General features: G+C 58.3%; 1 protein-coding gene across 1 annotated transcript; it reads left to right on the top strand.

Annotated features, from left to right (window-relative positions):
- Window positions 1-445: 445 nt before the first annotated feature.
- Window positions 446-17811, top strand: ARHGAP30 (Rho GTPase activating protein 30). Its single transcript, XM_055333955.1, is given in 14 exon segments — window positions 446-779; window positions 6417-6519; window positions 9027-9171; window positions 10063-10145; window positions 10288-10395; window positions 10966-11093; window positions 11560-11731; window positions 11814-11917; window positions 11995-12072; window positions 12620-12985; window positions 14227-14489; window positions 14582-15397; window positions 15399-16005; window positions 16008-17811. Coding segments are annotated over 14 exon segments (3276 nt in total). The 5' UTR covers window positions 446-682; the 3' UTR covers window positions 16214-17811.
- Window positions 17812-17843: the final 32 nt, after the last annotated feature.

Genomic DNA, 17843 nt, shown 5'->3' with positions numbered 1-17843 from the left:
TGAGTCCCACAGAAAGGGTCAGAAGGATGAAAGATCACCTCGTTCACCCCCTTGGTGGTCACCTTGGTGTGGACGCTGAGGCTCACAGGGGTGATGGGACTTGACCGAGGCCACAGGCCCGTCGGGGGCTGAGCCTGGGCACCTGCCCCCCTCAGGCCAACCTCCAGTCTCCACCTCAGACCCCCCAAATTCTGGTCTCGAAGGACCTGCTCAGGTCCCGGGGCGCCACCACCCCACCCCGGGGCTCTGACATCACCTTGCCTTGACCAATGAGCGAAGTCCCAGTGATGGGTTGAGGATGTGAATGTCAGCTGCCTCCCCCACCCCGGGCCCTGTGGTTGCAAAGATGCTCTAACAGGAAGCGGGTTTGAGTAGCTGCACAGCTTCCTGCTCCCCCAGGGCTGAGCGGGGCCAGAGGGGCAAGTGCCAGCCTGGGCCACGAGACACAGCTTCTTGCCAGGGTCCGGGCAGCTTCCTCTTCCACGGCTACTTCCGTGTCGCCGGGGCCCCAAAGGCAAGAGCTGCTGCCTGTTGCCCAGGCCACCCTCCACCCCCAGTTCGGAGCCCTGCCCCCCGGGGCCGGGCTAAGCCCAGAGGCCGCCTTGGGATCCTATGGGGGACTGGTAGGGCAAAGGTCTCGGGGGGGTGGAGGTGGCTGGGCCAGGGCCCAGGGGCTCCAGCCATGAAGTCTCGGCAGAAAGGAAAGAAGAAGGGCAGCTCGAAGGAGAGGGTGTTTGGGTGTGACCTGCAGGAGCAGCTCCAGCGTTCGGGCCAGGAGGGTAAGGAGGTGGCTCGGGGCTGCTTCGCGGGGTGGGCATGGAGCTGCTCTCCAGTCTGATCCAGTCGAGGGACAGACACGGCGCCCAGGTGCTCACGGCGAGGGGCAGTGGCTTGGGGTCAGCACCCAGGAGGCTGACCGGCAGGCGCGGCAGGAAGTGTGGCTCAGTGGAGAAGCAGGGGAGCCCCCTTGTGTGACTACCTGTGGATGGAGAGGCGGGGGCGGGGGGGGGGAGGATGGAGAGATGAGAAACTGAGAGAAGTAGGCAAAAGAGAGGGGTGACGCGACATCTGTGCTGGGGACAGAGAGGGAGGCCGGGGGACGGCATGGTCAGAGGCAAGTGGCTGAAGGGCCAGTGGATGGTCCTTGGGTCTGAATGAAAGGAGCCAGGGGCAGGGCCCTGGGAGAGTCTGAGGGTGGCACTGGGGAGGGCGGGGGTTTCCTGGTTGGAGGAGGGTGCCCAGGGACGTGGTTGCTGGGCTCTGGGCGCTCTGCAACCTTGCTGGGCCGCAGGGGAGGCCCTGGGGTGGGGTCTCCCTGCCCCAGTGTCCGTGACTCTCCCTGCGCGGGAGCAACAGGTTCAAGGCCGAGGGTGCGGGGGAGAAGCTGCCGAAATGGGGGACGCCCCGAGGCTGGTTGCAGGGTCGGGCCACAGGGTGCAAAGGAGTGGATGTGGACGATCCGTGGGGCCTGTCCGCTGCCACCCTGGGGTCCCTGGAGGGGCTGGGAAGCCAGCAGGACCAGGGACAACTCTGCGCTCGCCCTGGCCCAGAGTGGCCTCTCACAAACCCAGCTTGATGGGATTCGAAATTGAAGGCAGGTGTCCTGGCCACCCAGTCCAGCTTGTTTTTGGCACTTTGAGCTCCTCCCAGAGCCTGGCACGATCCCCCCCATCCCACCCCACCCCAATCTGTCATTTCCTCTTTGTCTTCTCCTCTGGGCTGTGGCGCCTGCAGTGGAGGGAGGGTGATGGTGGTTCCCAGCTCATTTCCTGCCCTTGGCCCCGCCCCCTTGGCCCCAAACACCTCCTTCCCCTTTTTCTCCTCCCCCGGAGGCCCCCATCCCCACCGGCCTCTGTTGAGGGAAACCCCTGTCCCGAAGACAGTGTCGAGGCTTGGCCCTGAGTCTCACCCTGAGTCCTTCACCAGAGATGCCTCTCGAGGTCAAGGGCTCTTGGCCAACGGCCACATGATTCAATGGGGCTAATGTTCTTCTGGTTCTCTGCAAACCCTCGGCTTGGTCTCCTCGCCCTGGCGCGGCCCTCCCCTGCAGCCCCTGCCAGCCCCGGTGGAAACACACCCCCAGCCGCCCGGCCCCCTCCCCTGCGGACCCCTAGCCTCCAGCTGCGTTCCCAGCCTGTGAGGGGCACGTCCTCCGAGGCTTGGACGTCCACCTGGCTGCTGGGCCGGGTCGCAGTGAGCCCCGGAGGAGGAGGAGACCCTCCTGGCCCCCTCAGAACCTCACCTGAGCCCTGGGGGGGCGTGATCTCGGGCCCCAGAGCCACAGTGACCCCCACCCCCCGCCCCCCCACCGACAGGTGGAAAGTGAAAGGACAGAGAGAGCCTGGCGAGCCTCTCCCTTACCCAAGGCTGGCAGAGGAAAGATCCGGGTTCCTGCCTACCTCATCCCCCCCAACCCTGTGCACCCCCCCTTAGCTTGGTTTTCCCCATCCTTCTCCCTGCTGGAGGCCCCAAGCGGGTCCCTTCCTTCCCCAGGCGCCACCTGTTCTGGGTTCTTCCTTTCCCTAACCTTTATCTCTTTGCTCCCTTGTTCCAGTTTCTGATTCTCCAGGTCTCTAAATTCTGGGCCCTCCTCCCAGCCCCCCCCCCGCCCCCATTCCCTGATGTCTCTTCCTTGACCCCCTCACCCCAGCCCTGCCTCTTAGGGCTCCCATCTCTCCTTCACCCCCCCCCCCCGTCGTCTCTCTCAAGGTATTGCTCCCCTCATCTCCTTGACCCATTTCCTCTGTGGCTCTGATTCCTTAGGCTCTCGAATATGTTCTTCTTTTTTTGTTTTGTTGTTTTTAGAGAGAGGTAGACAGAGAGGAGAGAGAGGAAGGGCAGAGGGAGAGAGAGAGAGAGAGAGAGAGAGACCACACCCAGCGTGGAGACTGACATGGGGCCCGATCTCCCCATCCTGAGATCACGACCTGAGCTGAAATCAAGAGTCGGGTGCTTAGCTGACTGAGCCACCCGGGTGCCCCTCAAATACTTTCTTTAAGGGCCTTTTCAGAGGATTCGAAATCAACAGAGAAGGGCAGGATGGGGGAGATCTGGCTTGGTTGCTGCTCACGTGAAAAGAACCTAGGCTTTGGGTGACGGTGGATGATGAGTCAACAGAGTAATGTGGCGGCCGAGAGTTGGGGTGGCATTAGGCAGCGAATGAGGAGGGTCCACCCCACTTCTGCAGTCAGTGCTGGAACCCGAGGGGAAGGGGACCCTGGCAAACGGGCACAGGTCCTGGAAGGAGGGCTGGTGGGGGACCTGCAGAGCTAGGGCTAAGGTGAGGCAAGGGGGGTGACCAGGACACAAAATTCAACAAAACCTTCACTCTCAGGGCCGCACCAGTGCCCTGGGTGCCTGACCTTTCTTTCTTCCTTCTTTTTCTTTCTCTTTCTTCTTCACTCTCTCAAGTTTATTTATTTTATTAATCCGGACACCCTGTTTGGGGTTCGAACTCATGACTCCCCCATCAAGACTTGCATGCTCTTCCGACTGCGCCAGCGAGGCGCCCCAGTGGCTCTTTCTCAAGGACGCTCTCACTCCCAAGGTTGTGTGTGTGCACAGTTTGCACTTGCACAGCCCTAGGAGTGGGTGCTTCCTTAAATTCTCCGCCCCCATGCTTCCCTTGTCTCACCCAAGTCCTGGCTCTGGGGAAGCTGGAGCGCAAAGGGTGTGGACACCAGGTCACACAGGGAGGGTTTACAGTAGCGGTTGATGGGTTTATTGATTATTTCTTCCTTCTGTATTTCCATGTTACTTAATTACTGAATTGCACCAAAAACTTGGGATAGGAGTACGTGGGGAAGCATGTGCGCAGGTGTCGGGCCTGTCGTAGGGAGGCACGCCAGCTTGTGACAGGTCAGTTTGGGAGAGAAGCACCCATGTGCCCAGCACTTTGCCCTGGGTACTCCGGTCCCCATTTCACAGGTCAGGACACTGAAGGTCGAAGGAAGAACAAGTGCCGGGTGTTACCCACCTGGAGCCGGGCTCCAAACCCAGTGTGCAAAGTTATATTCTCTCTCCCATCCCGGGCCTCCTCCCCTGTTACTAGACTATAAGCTCCTTAAGGACAAGATCTAACTGTAACCTTTTTTTTTTTCTGGTGCCCTCTCTGAGGCCCAGGGTGACCGATTTGGTGTCCCTCATATTTTGTGACGTGGTGTCTCAGACACGGGAAGCCCTCCAGCACCATGAGTGGAATCCCATCGGCACGAGGCCACATATTTATCCTTCCAGAGCCTTCCCTGCCTTAGATCCTTGGCTCCATAAACACCTGGCTTCACCCCAACCTTCACTGTCACCTTATAGATCTAGAATGAGAAATACACTCCTCCGCCTGGTACATAGGACCCTTCACAAACCAGGCCCCTGCGACCCCGGCCTCAGCTCCAATTTCCCGACAAATCCTCTGATCCAGCTTTTTGTGACCCCTGAGCAAACCGTGGTACCACACCTCACGTTATGCCCCTGCCTGGAGATACCCTCCCCTCTGCCGCCTGCTGGTAAACTCCGGGGACCCATCAGAACACACCTAAAGCATCGCCTCCACTGCTGCCCGCTCCCCCCCCCCACCCCGCTTCCACCTGTATCGTGGGACTCGCTGTGCTTTGTCATCACTCGTTTCTTTAGTATCTGCACTTCGGACAATAGTTCCATTTTCCGCAGCCTCTAGCACCGTGTGCCCAATAATGGTTTATTTATGACTCAACTAAGTCACCCGTCACTTAGGAGGCTCAGTGACATCCCTTGGAGATTGAAATAGAGAATATGGCCTGAGAAAAATACTAAGTTCGGTTCACCAGAGAAATCCCTCTCTCGTGTCAGCGTCAGAAAGAGCTGTTTCTCCTCAGTCTTCAATTTCTTTTTTTTTTTTTTCTAATGGGCTTTATGAGTTCTACCTGGTTATGGTGATCTTGCTTGAGACACCAGGAAGTGAAGAGCCCGCATCTAGAAACCATATGGCATCACTTGATGAGCATTTCTGGGTACTGATCTTACTCCCTCCTATTTCCCCTTCAACCCCATTCCTTCGGTCATTTTACTCTTAGCTTTTTGTAAAATTTTGGGATTTGGAGACCGGCTCCAGGTGGGTAACACCGGGCACTTGTTGCTCCTTCGACCTTCAGCGTCCTGACCTGTGAAATGGGCACTGGGGGATCCCTGGGTGGCTTAGCGGTTTGGCGCCTGCCTTTGGCCCAGGGCGTGACCTCGGGGTCCCCGGATCGAGTCCCACGTCGGGCTCCTTCATGGAGTCTGCTTCTCCCTCTGCCTGTGTCTCTGCCTCTCTCTCTCTCTCTCAATCTGTCGCTCATGAATAAATAGATAAAATTAAAAAAAGAAAAAGAAAGAAAGAAAAAGAAGAAAGAAAAGAAAGAAAGAAAGAGAGAGAGAGAGAAAGAAAGAAAGAGAAAGAAAGAAAGAAAGAAAGAAAGAAAGAAAGAAAGAAAGAAAGAAAGAAAGAGGGACCGGAGTACCCAGGGCACAGTGCTGGGCACATGGGTGCTTCTCTCCCGAACTGACCCGTCACAAGCTGGCATGCCTCCCTATGACAGGCCCGACGCCCGCGCACCTGCCACCGGAGGGGTGCTTCCCAGTGTTCCCAGCACTCCCCGTCCACGCTGCCCCGTGGGGGCCAGGACAAGTAATGCTCCTTCATCTTGTATCGAGCGTTCAATGAATGTACTTTCCAGACCTGTCCAGAGTGCCCTGCCAACTGGACCGCTGCCCCTTGGAAAATCCTGGGGTAGCAACTAGTCGAGTTGCAGTTCGAAGGAGGCAGAACTGGGGCCCCGGGCAGCTCAGCGGTGGAGCGTCTGCCTTCGGCCCAGGACTGACCCCGGGGTCCTGGGATCGAGTCCCGCATCGGGCTCCCTGCAAGGAGCCTGCTTCTCCCTCTGCCTGTGTCTCTCATGAATAAATAAATAAAATCATAAAAAAAAAGAAGGGCAGAACTTGCTAACAGGCCGGGGCAGGCTGGGGAGGAAGTTGCTCTCCCTCCCTTGGGGGGTTTATGCAGAGGCTGTGGCCCCCTCGGGCAGAGAGATTGGGAGGCTGGAGCTGAATCCCTCTAACAAGTTTTTATTCATGAGCTGTTTCCCCAAACCCCTTCCCTGATGCTTCCATTTCTCAGATCCCTGTGGTCTCTGACCTCCCAGACCTGATTTCTCTCTCTCTCTCCTTTTAAGATTTTATTTATTTATTTGAGAGAGAGAGAGAGAGAGAGAGAGAGAGAGAGAGCATGAGCAGGGGAGGGGCAGAGGGAGGGGGCGAAGCAGGCTCCCCGCTGAGCAGGGACCCCACTTGGGCTGCATCCCTGGACCCTGACATCATGACCTGAGCTGAAGGCAGATGCTTCCCCGACTGAGCCCCCCGGCGCCCCGCCGACTTCTCTTTCTCTGGCCCCTCTGTGCCCCCAGTCCCGCAGGTACTGAAGAGCTGCGCAGAGTTCGTGGAGGAGTATGGGGTGGTGGATGGCATCTACCGCCTCTCGGGGGTCTCTTCCAACATCCAGAAGCTCCGGTGAGTCGGGCAGTGAGGGGGCTCCATGGGCCAGGAGGCCAGGGAGCCAGAGGCCCAAGGGGAAGGCAGGAGAAGGAAACATGGATGCTGGGTGCCAAGGGAGGAGCTCCGGAGTGTCCTCAGGGAAGGCTGAGCCCATGCACCCCGTTCCCCCAGGCTAGCAGGTGTGTGTGTAGACACACACGTCTCCACGCCCGCAAACAACCACCCAGTTTAAAAAATGTTGATGGTAATTCACACACCATAAAACTCACTATTTGAAAATGTACAATCCACAATCCAGTGATTTCTTTTTAAAGTATATTCACAAGGCCATGCCACGGCCACCACTATCTGATTCCAGAACTTTTCATCAACCCCAAAACATTTCTCCAAAAAAAAAAAAAAGAAAAAGAAAAGAAAAGAAACATTTCTCCTTTCCCTCAGCCTCTTGCAACCGCTGGTCTACTTTCTATCACTATGAATTTGCCTATTCTGTGTATTTCTTATACTCGGAATCAGAGAATTGTAACCTTTTCTGGCTTTTCCACTTAGCAAATTTTCAAGGTTCGTGCATGTTGTCACACTGGCTAGTACTTCACCTCTTCACCTCTTTGTGTGGCTGAATAATATTCTATTGTATGGCTTCACCATATTTTGTTGATCCATCCATCAGTTGACGGACATTTGGGGTGTTTCCACCCCTTGGCTACTATGAGTGACGCCGGTGTGAACATTCATGTACAAGTGTTCACGTGGACACATGCTTTCAGTTCCCCTGAGGACATGGCTGGGCGTGGAGCTGCTGGGTCACGCGGTTACTCTAAGGTTGGGCTTTTTTTTTTTTTTAAGATTTTATTTATTTATTAGAGACACACACAGAGAGAGAGAGACGCAGAGGGAGAAGCAGGCTCCATGCGGGGAGCCCGATGAGGGACTCAATCCTGGGTCTCTAGGATCACGCCCTGGGCTGAAGGTTGGGCTTTTTAAGGAACAGCCAGGCTGCTTTCCCTGGGGGTGCATCCTTTCCTATCCACCCCAGCAGCAATGCACAAGGGTTCCCATTTCTCCACACCTGCCAACACGCGTTCCTGTGTGTCCTTTGAATAACAGCCACCCTAGTGGGTGTGAAGGGCTAATTCACCTGTATTTGCATTTCCCTAACAGCTAACCACATCCAACACCTTCCTGTGTGCATATTACTCATTTGTGTATCTTCTTTGGAGAAATTTCTTTTTTTTTTTTTAATTTTTTTATTTATTTATGATAGTCACATAGAATGAGAGAGAGAGAGGCAGAGACACAGGCAGAGGGAGAAGCAGGCTCCATGCACCGGGAGCCCGACGTGGGATTCGATCCCGGGGCTCCAGGATCGCGCCCTGGGCCAAAGGCAGGCGCCTAACCGCTGCGCCACCCAGGGATCCCGAAATTTCTTTTTTTTTTTTTTCAAATTGCAGATTTCATGATTTTATGTATTTTTTTTTATTATTATTCACAGAGATGCAGAGACAGAGAGAGAGGCAGAGACCCAGGCAGAGGGAGAAGCAGGCTCCATGCAGGGAGCCTGACGTGGGACTCGATCCAGGGTCTCCAGATCATGCCCCGGGCTGCAGGCAGTGCTAAACCGCTGCGCCACCGGGGCTGCCCTTCTTTGGAGAAATTTCTATTCAAATCCCTTGCTCGTTTTCAAGTTGGCTTGTTTCCTTTGAGTTGTAAGAATTCTTCCTATAGTCCAGATGTTAAACACTTATCAAATCTTTTTTTAAGTTCTTCTTTTTCAAAAAGATTTTATTTATTCATTCATGAGACAGAGAGAGAGAGAGAGAGAGAGAGAGGCAGAGACACAGGCAGAGGGAGAAGCAGGCTCCCTGCAGGGAGTCTGACGTGGGACTCGACCCAGGACCCTGGGGTCACGACCTGAGCGGAAGGCTGAAGCTCAGCCACTGAGCCCCCAGGGGCTCCCAACACTTACCAAATCTATGATTCACAAATATTTTCTCCCATTCCGCGGGGTGTCTTCGCTTTCTTGGCAGTGCCCTCTGACACACACACAAGTTTGTCATTCGATGTTCGGTGTATCTATTTTTTCTTCGGCTGCTTGTGCTTTTGGTGTCTTATCTACGCAAATGTTGCCTGATCCAAGGTCAGGGAGATTGACATTTGTATTTCCTTCCAAGAGTTACACTCCTCCATCTTTACACGTTCCCAGAAACACATCTACGTCCATGTCCCCACTTGTATTGACTCCGACGGACCCCAACCTCGCCACCCACACCCACAGCTACAACCGCTGACATGGATCCCTGCTGGTGCACAGCCCACCTCCCTATCCACCCCCACCCCCCGCCCGCTCTACCCAGTGGCATGTCCATCCGCGCCTGCTGCCTCGTGTATGCACACACGCCCCCACATCCTCCTTCCAGGCCCATGCACGTTGACCCTCCACCCTGCCCGGGCCCCTGTGCACGGCTCCCAGGCCTCCCAGCTTCCCCCCTCCCACCACTCCTGACCACTCTGCACCTCCCCAGGCAGGAGTTTGAGGCAGAGCGGAAGCCAGACCTGCGGAAAGACGTTTACCTCCAGGACATTCACTGTGTCTCCTCCTTGTGCAAGGCCTACTTCAGAGAACTGCCCGACCCCCTGCTCACCTACCGGCTCTATGACAAGTTTGCTGTGAGTTGACAGGCAGGGGGGTGGAAGGCGAGGCTGAGGGGTGACTGCTCTGGTTTTGACATCCCAAGTGCGTCCAGCGCCAGATGGTGTCCTAGTGACCCTGAATGACCGAGACCACATGAGAATGAAAAGACCCCTCCCTGCAAGTGCCCCCTGCCCGCTGCCCACCCCCCCCATCCTGCCTCTTCCCTCCGCCTTTCCTCCTTTCCTTAGGGCCTGCAGATCACACACGGTGCAGGGGGAGACCAGGGAAAGTAGAACCCAGAGGGAGAGCAGAGGGCCCCTGGAAATCACCTAGACCAGAGCTTCCCCACATTTAAGAGAATGAGAGCCCTTCTCGGAAGTCACAGCTTTTTCAGGCATGCCCCTCTGTGAGCGGGTTGTAGGCTGCACATCTTTTGAATAAGAAGATATGTGACAAAAATGCTATCTTGAATTCAGTAACATTTTAAAAATAAGTTGCATTTTATTGAGCGGAATGGCATTTAGAAATCCAGGGCAGCAGCCCCCGCCATTAGGCCCACGCAGGCTAGACTGGGTGGGCGTCGGCCTTCCGGGGCTCCTGGGAGTAACTCCCCAGCCCCTGGAGCACCCACAGGGAGGTGCCCCTAAGGTGTTCTTGTGCTGAGGATGCTGAGGTGGAGTGGCAGCAAGTCGTTCAAGGTCACAAAGCTATTAAGTGGCCGAGCCAAGATCCAGCTGCAGGTCTGCACCCCGAAGTGTGAGCAATGCCTACTCCATCTGTCGGTGCACCTCGAAAGATCTGCGTTGTGGGACGGTGGGGGAACAGCACAGAATTGTTTCTGAGAGTCAGGCTCAGGCTCCCAGGAGTGAGCAGGGGCAGTGCTGGCTGCTCACGGACTTGATTCTTGAACCCTTCCTCCCCAACAGGACGTGGTGGGAGTGCAGCTGGAACCTGAGCGCCTGGTCAAGATCCTAGAGGTGCTTCGAGAACTCCCTGTCCCAAACTATAGGTGCGCGCCCCGCTCTGAGTCCCGGCCACCCACACACAGCCCTGGGGCCTTGAGTGGTCCCTTCCGGCTCCCAGACTTAATCCCACCTCCGCCTGGGTGTTGCATGTGTGACCCCTGGCCCCTGACACCTCCTTTTCTGCAGGACCCTGGAGTTCCTCATGCGGCACCTGGTGCACATGGCCTCGTTCAGCGCTCAGACCAACATGCACGCCCGCAACCTGGCCATTGTGTGGGCTCCCAACCTGCTGAGGTGGGCGCACGCGGGAGCAGGGTATGGGGATCCTGGCGGGGAGCCTAGCCCCCCGAGGCCACTCCAGGAATGGGTGTGGCTGCGTGGGTGCACGGAGAGGAGTGTGGGGTCCCACGGAGCCCAGGGAGAAAGAGGAAGGTTCCGAATTGCATTGAGCGGGATGGGGTTTACTTGCTGGACACGAGGCCTGTGCGTCTTCTCACACTGTGTCACGGAGCTCAGGGGCTGGAACAGGAAGTATTGAATGTTTGCGGAGCACACATCTTGCAGCCTCATGGAGAGCTGGCCGGCATGCCAGTCCCTGTGGTGCAAGGCAGGCCTCGAGAAGCCCCGCTATTCGTTATAACAAGGCATTCTCGTGTGCAAAGGAAGTAGAGATGAATTCTGAGGCGAGTGTCCAAGAGGGCTTCCTGGAGGAAGTGGCATTTGAGAGACTTGTATCATGCTTGCAGTTTAAGAGGTGGAGATGAGGTTAAGGGTGTGCAGGGGAAAGGGTGTGGGGTGTTTTGGGGAGACTTCAGGTGGGGAAGAGTGCTGGCCCTGGAGGGGAATAACTCTTCATCTGCACAGGTCTAAGGACATAGAGGCCTCGGGCTTCAATGGGACGGCGGCCTTCATGGAGGTGCGTGTGCAGTCCATCGTGGTCGAGTTCATCCTCACGCACGTGGACCAGCTCTTTGGGGGTGCTTCTCTCTCTGGTCAGTGTCCCTCCCACCCACCACCCCACCACACTCTCTGGGGAATCACGAGGGCCTCAGAGGTCACCTAGTTCAGCCTCCATGTTTTGCAGCTGAGAACTGGGTCTCATAGAGGGATGATGCTTGTGGTCACGCAGAGGAGGCGCTGGGGAGGTGACAGTGTGGTCTGCGCTTGAGCAGACCCCTCCTGCACAGCTTGACCTTCTAATCACCATCCCGGTTCTTGGGGCTACAGACTGGTCATTCCCACCTGAGCCCACCGGGCCAGTGCCCTGGGATCTCCTGGCCCCCGTCTCTGAGGATTCCCTCTTGAGGAGCCAGACACGGAGGGTCTGTCTCCAAAGGCCTCTGAATGGATTCCTAGCCTGGTAGTCACTGGGGAGTGGGAGGGCGGCACAAGGAGCTGAGAACCTGAAGCCCTCTCTCCTCTCTGTTCTTGGCTTGCCCATTCTTCTTATCTTCCTAGGTGGTGAGATGGAGAGTGGATGGCGGTCACTTCCGGGGGCCCGGGCATCAGGCAGCCCTGAGGACCTTATGCCCAGGTCCCTACCCTACCACCTGCCTAGTGTCCTGCAGGCTGGCGATGGGCCCCCACAGATACGGCCCTACCACACTATCATCGAAATTGGAGAGCACAAGTAAGGCCTCCTTCCTGGGGCCCTCCTCCCTTGCGCTGACCCCACCAGGCTCCAACCCTAAGGATTTCTCTATTCCCTCCAGGAGAAAGGGGTCTTTGAAGGTCAGGAAGTGGAGATCTATCTTCAATCTGGGTCGCTCTGGCCACGAGACCAAGCGTAAACTCCCGCGGGGGGCCGAGGACAGAGGTAGGTCTGGGGAGAGGCGCGAGCTCTGCTGAAGGCGAGCGGGCCCTGGCTCTACAAACATCCTCTGTGTCTTGCAGAGGACAAGTCCGAGAAGGGGACGCTGCGGCCAGCCAAGAGCATGGACTCACTGAGCGCGGCAGCCGGGGTCAGTGATGGTGAGTACGCGCGTGCACGTGGTGTGTGTTTACGTGCATGCACAGGCCGGTGCATGCCTGTGTGCAAGCGTGCGTGTGAACGTGTCTGCCAAGGAATAACAGGATTATGGGTGAGCCCGTTGTGTATGCATTCCTGCGTGTCTGTGTGTCTGTATGTATGGCCAAGTGTGCTCGCTGACTGCAAACACAGGGCACGGGTGCCCACTGGACACTGGCCACAGTACCGGGAAGGCTGGGTTTAGTGAGGAGTTTATCATCTGATCAATGGGTTTGGTGTGTTCCCAGGCAGTCCGCAGGGGTGCGGGGTGGGGGTGCTGGGGAGGGGCTGGCACTGTGGTGGCCGGATCTGCAGGGAGGGAGGGCCCCCCCCCAGGAACCGTAGGGGTAGCCCTGGCCGTGGGGCGCTGGCAGGAGGGGCCCGGGGAAGTCCAGCGGCTGCCCCCAGGCCGTCCTGGCTGTCGGGCTTGGGTGGGGGGCGTCGTGCAGAGCCTTCCGGAGGCGCCCAGGCCCTGGCAGCTGAGGCTGCTGCCCGCCCCTCTCCCCCCAGAGCCGGAGGGACCCAGCAGTCTGCGGCCCGGCCCGCTGCAGCCGGACAGCCTGGAGGACCCCGCGGGAGCAGCGGAGGGCGCGCAGGAGCCCGAGGCCGAGGCGCCGGGCGGCCCCAGCTCCGAGCCGGGCACCCCGCGGGCCGGCCGGTCAGGGATGCGCGCCGGGGGCTGCAGCCGCGCCGAGCGCTGTGCGGGCGTCCACATCTCGGATCCTTACAATGTCAACCTGCCACTACACATCACCTCCATCCTCAGCGTGCCCCCGAACATCATCTCCAACGTCTCATTGGCCCGGCTCACCCGCGGCCTTGAGTGCCCCGCCCTCCAGCCCCGGCCGAGCCCCGCCTCCGGCCCCGGCCCCCCAGGTGAGGACCGCGGGACTTCGGCACTGGGAGAAGGGACCAGAACTCGGATGTGAGGGGCCTGTCCTGTCCTCAGGCCTGGGCTCTGGGTGCTTGCTACCTTCCGCGGCCTCCTGGATTCCGGGGTGGGGGGTCCAGCAAGACGATCAGGTCCTGTGGAACTCCTGGAGAGGACCTCGGCCTCCTTCCCGTCGCTGATACACCCAGGAATGGGAGTCTGTGCTGCACGAATACAGGAGGGACCTTAAGTTTGAGGCGGGGACGTGTGATAGATGATGATGATGATGGGAACACAACAGCAGGAACACCAGCAGCTGACACTGGAGGGTTACCATGTGCCCAGAGCCGTGTTAGGAACTTTGTGGGCATCAGCTCATTTCATTCTCCTGTAATCTTTTTTTTTTTTTTAAAGATTTTATTTATTTATTCATGAGACACAGAGAGACAGAGAGAGAGAGAGAGAGAGAGAGAGAGAGAGAGAGAGAGAGGCAGAGACCCAGGTAGAGGGAGAAGCAGGCTCCCTGTGAGGAGCCCGATGCGGGACCCGATCCCGGGACCTCGGGGTCACGCTGAGTGGAAGGCAGACGCTCAGCCACTGAGCCCCCGGGGCGCCCCATTCTCTCATAATCCTATGACACGGTTACTGTTGCTTATGTTACAGCAGTGGAAACTGAGACCCAGGTTAAGCTATTTGCTGTTGATTTAAGTCGGAGGGAGCAGAGCTGGGACCTCGGACACATCTGGGTCTTGCTTTCCTCATATTTAAAGTGAGGATAGGGACACCTGGGGGCTCAGTGGATGAGCGTCTGCCTTTGGTCCAGGGAGTGACCCCAAGGTCCCAGGATCCAGTCCCGCATGGGGCTCCCCGCATGGAGCCTGCTTCTCCCTCTGCCTGTGTCTCTGCCTCTGTGTGGCTCTCGTGAATAAATGAATAAAACTTCTAACAAAAAAACAAATGAGGATAAACACTCTATGTTATGTAGTTGGTTTGTGGAGAAAACTACGATAATGCATTACGATATGCACAGCATGGGGCCCGGGCCCTGGTGGGAGCTCTGCCAAGGTCAAGGTAGCTCGAAGCCAGTAGTCAGGGATACTGATGGGTTCTGAGAGGATCAGCCACGTGGAGCACCCAGGCTGGGAGCGCTGGGCCTGTACGGTAGCAATGTAAGCAAGAGCCACATTGGACAGGGTGGGGGCTGCTCTTGACCTCTGAGCTCCTGAGACTACCTTTCTCCCAACAGATGAGAAGTTGGAGGCAAGTTCTGCCGCAGGTCCCCTGGCTGACTGTGGCCCAGAGGATGTGGCTCCTGTGCTGGAGGACTGCCTATCCCAGGAGGTGCAGGACTCCTTCTCCTTCCTAGAGGACTCAAGTGGCTCGGAGCCGGAGTGGGTGGGGGTGGAGGATGGGGAGGTAGCCAAGGCAAGAAGAGCAGAAGCAGCCTTTCCTGGGGAGGATGACCCTGGGATGGGCTACCTGGAGGAGCTCCTGGGAGTTGGGCCTCAGGTAAGGGGGAGCTGCGCTGGGTGCGGGGGTGGTAAGGAGGGCAGAGGGTGGACAGGGCCACCTGGTCCTGAGCCACAGTGCTATGCCTACAGGTGGAGGAGTTCTCTGTAGAGCCGCCCCTGGATGACCTGTCTCTGGATGAGGCGCAGTTTGTCCTGGCTCCCAGCTGCTGTTCCTCAGACTCTGCCGGCCCCAGGCCTGATGGACAGGAAGAAAACGAGGAGGAAGTCTTCCTGAGTGCCTACGATGACCTAAGTCCCCTTCTGTCGCCCAAACACCCAACCTGGGAGGGTCCGGAAAGTCTGGAGGACGATACAGTGGGGTGCGGGAGACAGGGGCCTCCAGGGCAGGCTGAGGGAGGGCAGGCATGCTGTGAGGTTGGCGAGGACAAGGAGGCTGAGCCTGAAAGCACAGGGGACCTCAGGGAGGAGGCTGAGGGCAGTCCGGAGAGTGAGGTGGAGGACGGAGAGGTAGGTCAGGAGGGAGGCAAGCCTGAGGGAAGCCAAGAGACGAGGGTCAGTTTGAGAGAAGGGGGTGGGGAGGAGACAGAGGCCAAGGGAGTGGAGTCCAACGGTCAGCAGGAAGATGAGAGTGTGGAGGAGGCTAAGGGTGTGGAGGGAACAGGAGGAGAGCAGGGCAAAGACGAGGAGATGGAAAGGAAGACTGAGAGAGAGGAGGCAGAGGAAGGAGAGGAAGGCCAGGGACAAGCAAGAAGCGACCCAGAGTGCGGGGCCCAGGAAAACCCAGTCGCTGAGGAAAGCTGGGAAGCTGTGCACAAACAAGAGGCTGAAGGAGGCAGAGAGGATGAGGCTGAAGGACAGAACGGGCAGGAGGACCAAGAGGCAAGAGAAGATCAAGGAGATGCTGACGATGGCAGAAGCCCAGAAGCGGCAGCTGGAGGAGGGGCGGGGGGCGGTCAGCATGGACGGGGAGAGCGGGGATGGGGAGCCCGAGAGGGACCAGAGGGCCGGAGGTGACCGTTTAGGGGACTCCCTTCCTGAAGGGTCCCACGTAGAGTCCCTGGAGGTTGACAGTGCCAGCGAGGGCTGTTCCCCATGCTCTGAGGCCGAACGGGCAGCCCCAGAGCCGCCCCAGCCGGTGGAGGCGGAGCCTGAGGGGCAGCCCAGTCCAGACAGCTGCAGCCTGTGCCCGGGTCCTCTGGGCTCAGCTAGCGGAGTGGGCATGCGCCTGGCTTCCACCCTGGTTCAGGTCCAGCAGGTCCGCTCTGTGCCTGTGGTGCCGCCCAAACCGCAATTTGCCAAGATGCCTAGTGCGATGTGTAGCAAGATCCACGTGGCACCTGCAAACCCATGCCCGAGGCCTGGTCGGCTTGATGGGACTCCCGGGGAAAGGGCTTGGGGGTCCCGAGCCTCCCGTTCCTCCTGGAGGAATGGGGGCAGTCTTTCTTTTGATGCTGCTGTGGCCCTGGCCCGGGACCGCCAGAGGACTGAGGCTCAGGGCATTCGGCGGACCCAGACCTGTACTGGGGGTGGGGACTACAGCCTCACCTCCAGAACCTCCCCTGTAGTATGATCCCTGCCTATTCTCCTCGGCCGCTTAGTTGCCTGGAGCTCCCGCCTGAAGACACAGAAGGGTCTGGACACCGGAGTCGGCATAGTCTGCCCCCCAGGGAACCCCAGCCCCCCGACCCGCTTCTGTCCCCACAGCGCCGATCATACGCATTTGAAACACAGGCTAACCCTGGGAGAGGTGAGGGACTGTGAGCAGGACCACAGGCACACAGGAAGTTGTCTCCGGTCCCCAGGGTCCCAGACCAGCTGTGTCTTCTGCAGCCTGAGCAGCTGTAGCGCCCAACGCCATGGGCTCTGGGCCTCCAGCTTCTCTTTTTGACTATGGGAAGCACTGCCTCTGTCGGTTTACCTGAGTTTGTCTCAGACACAAAGCACTTAGCCCTTAGGATGTTCCCAAGAAAGTCAACCAAGATCCTGTTACCAGGGAGTGGGGTCACTGGTCAAAGGGAGTGAAGCGTAGGCAGGGTACTTGGAGGACTCTCAGTGAAGAATGGAGAGGGGACTCCAGGAAGGTTCGGGCCCTCCTCTGAAGCTGCACACCTCCCTTCCTGGAAGCCCAGGGTAGGGGGCTGGGGGGACAGGGCCGGCTCGGAGCCTGTCACACACGAACACTTGTGAGTTGCCCGTCCTAATTCTGCTCTTGGATACCTCCTGACCCTCTTAGCTGCAGATTAAGAGGAACGTGTCTGGGAGCTCGTTGAGGGTCTCAAAGTAGGGACCGGCTCCCCTCGCGGCATCCCTACCCTCGGCCTCCAGCCACCTTTGGGAAGAGAGGTCTTGCGCGGATCTCCCCTGGCTTCTCCTTTTTTCCTTTGGAGCGACTTCCTCCTATTTTGGGGAAGGGCAATGACATAACTCAGGCCCCGGGGCCCGCTTGTCCCACAGACGGGGGTTGGGGGGCCGCGGGCTCCGTTCCAGGAGGAAGTGACCTCTCCGAATAATAAACGTAGTACTGTTACACGTTCACGGATCGTCCTTCTTCGTCTTGGGTGACAGAGGTCGCATTTTCACGTTTGGCCAAATGCCTTTGTGCCGTTGTGGTTTGGGTGCTCCGCCCCAGCTGTCGTCCTGGAGACCTGGGGCTAGAGACCAGAGCTGGGGTCACGGCGCTCAGGAAATGGGGAAGAGAAACCTCGGTCGACATAGCGCTCCTATCTAGCCCTAAAGGCCAGGTGCTCTACCAGCAAGGGGCCCGTGCCCTCGGTTTTAGCAGGTGCACGCGAACAGGTCTGTAAGGTGGGTCCTGCTATCTCCGCGTCACAGATGGGAGGTCTGCAAACTGAGGTCAGTTAGGGAGGCTAAGGAGGCCGAAAGTTCTGCCGAGACCCCCGGGGTAAGCCGCGGCCGCGGGGGTCTGAGCCCCGAGCTCGTCTGCCCCAGAGCTGAACTCTTGTCCTCGCGCCGCACGGCTCCACATCCCCGAGGGCAGGCCTCAACGGAGAAGGGCGGGCGCCAGGATCCCCAACACCGCCACCGCACACACGCCGGCCGCCGCGGACGTGGGCACACGCGGTCACACGCGGGCACGCCCGGGCCGTCCGCATCCCCGGGGGCACCCACGGCGCGCCCTCATTCAAGATGGCCTCCCAGGCCGCCCTTGTTAAAGATGGCGCCTCCGTGCGACGTCCTTCCCTTCACCTAAGCCGGCCTCGCTCCCTCCTGCCGCCGAGGACGCCTCGTCCAGCAGCAAGTCGGCAGCACATGCGCGTCGCCTTCCTCCCGTCCTTGCCGAAAGCGACAAGCACTTCAACGCCCTCCTCCGCGGGCCGCAGGAAGCCCCTCCCTCTCCGCCCCGGCGGCACCTCCCCGCGCCCGCGGGAGC

This window comes from Nyctereutes procyonoides, unplaced genomic scaffold, assembly GCF_905146905.1.
Source record: "Nyctereutes procyonoides isolate TBG_1078 unplaced genomic scaffold, NYPRO_anot_genome, whole genome shotgun sequence".
Lineage (NCBI taxonomy): Eukaryota > Metazoa > Chordata > Mammalia > Carnivora > Canidae > Nyctereutes > Nyctereutes procyonoides.
This window is presented reverse-complemented; position numbering and strand designations above follow the sequence as displayed.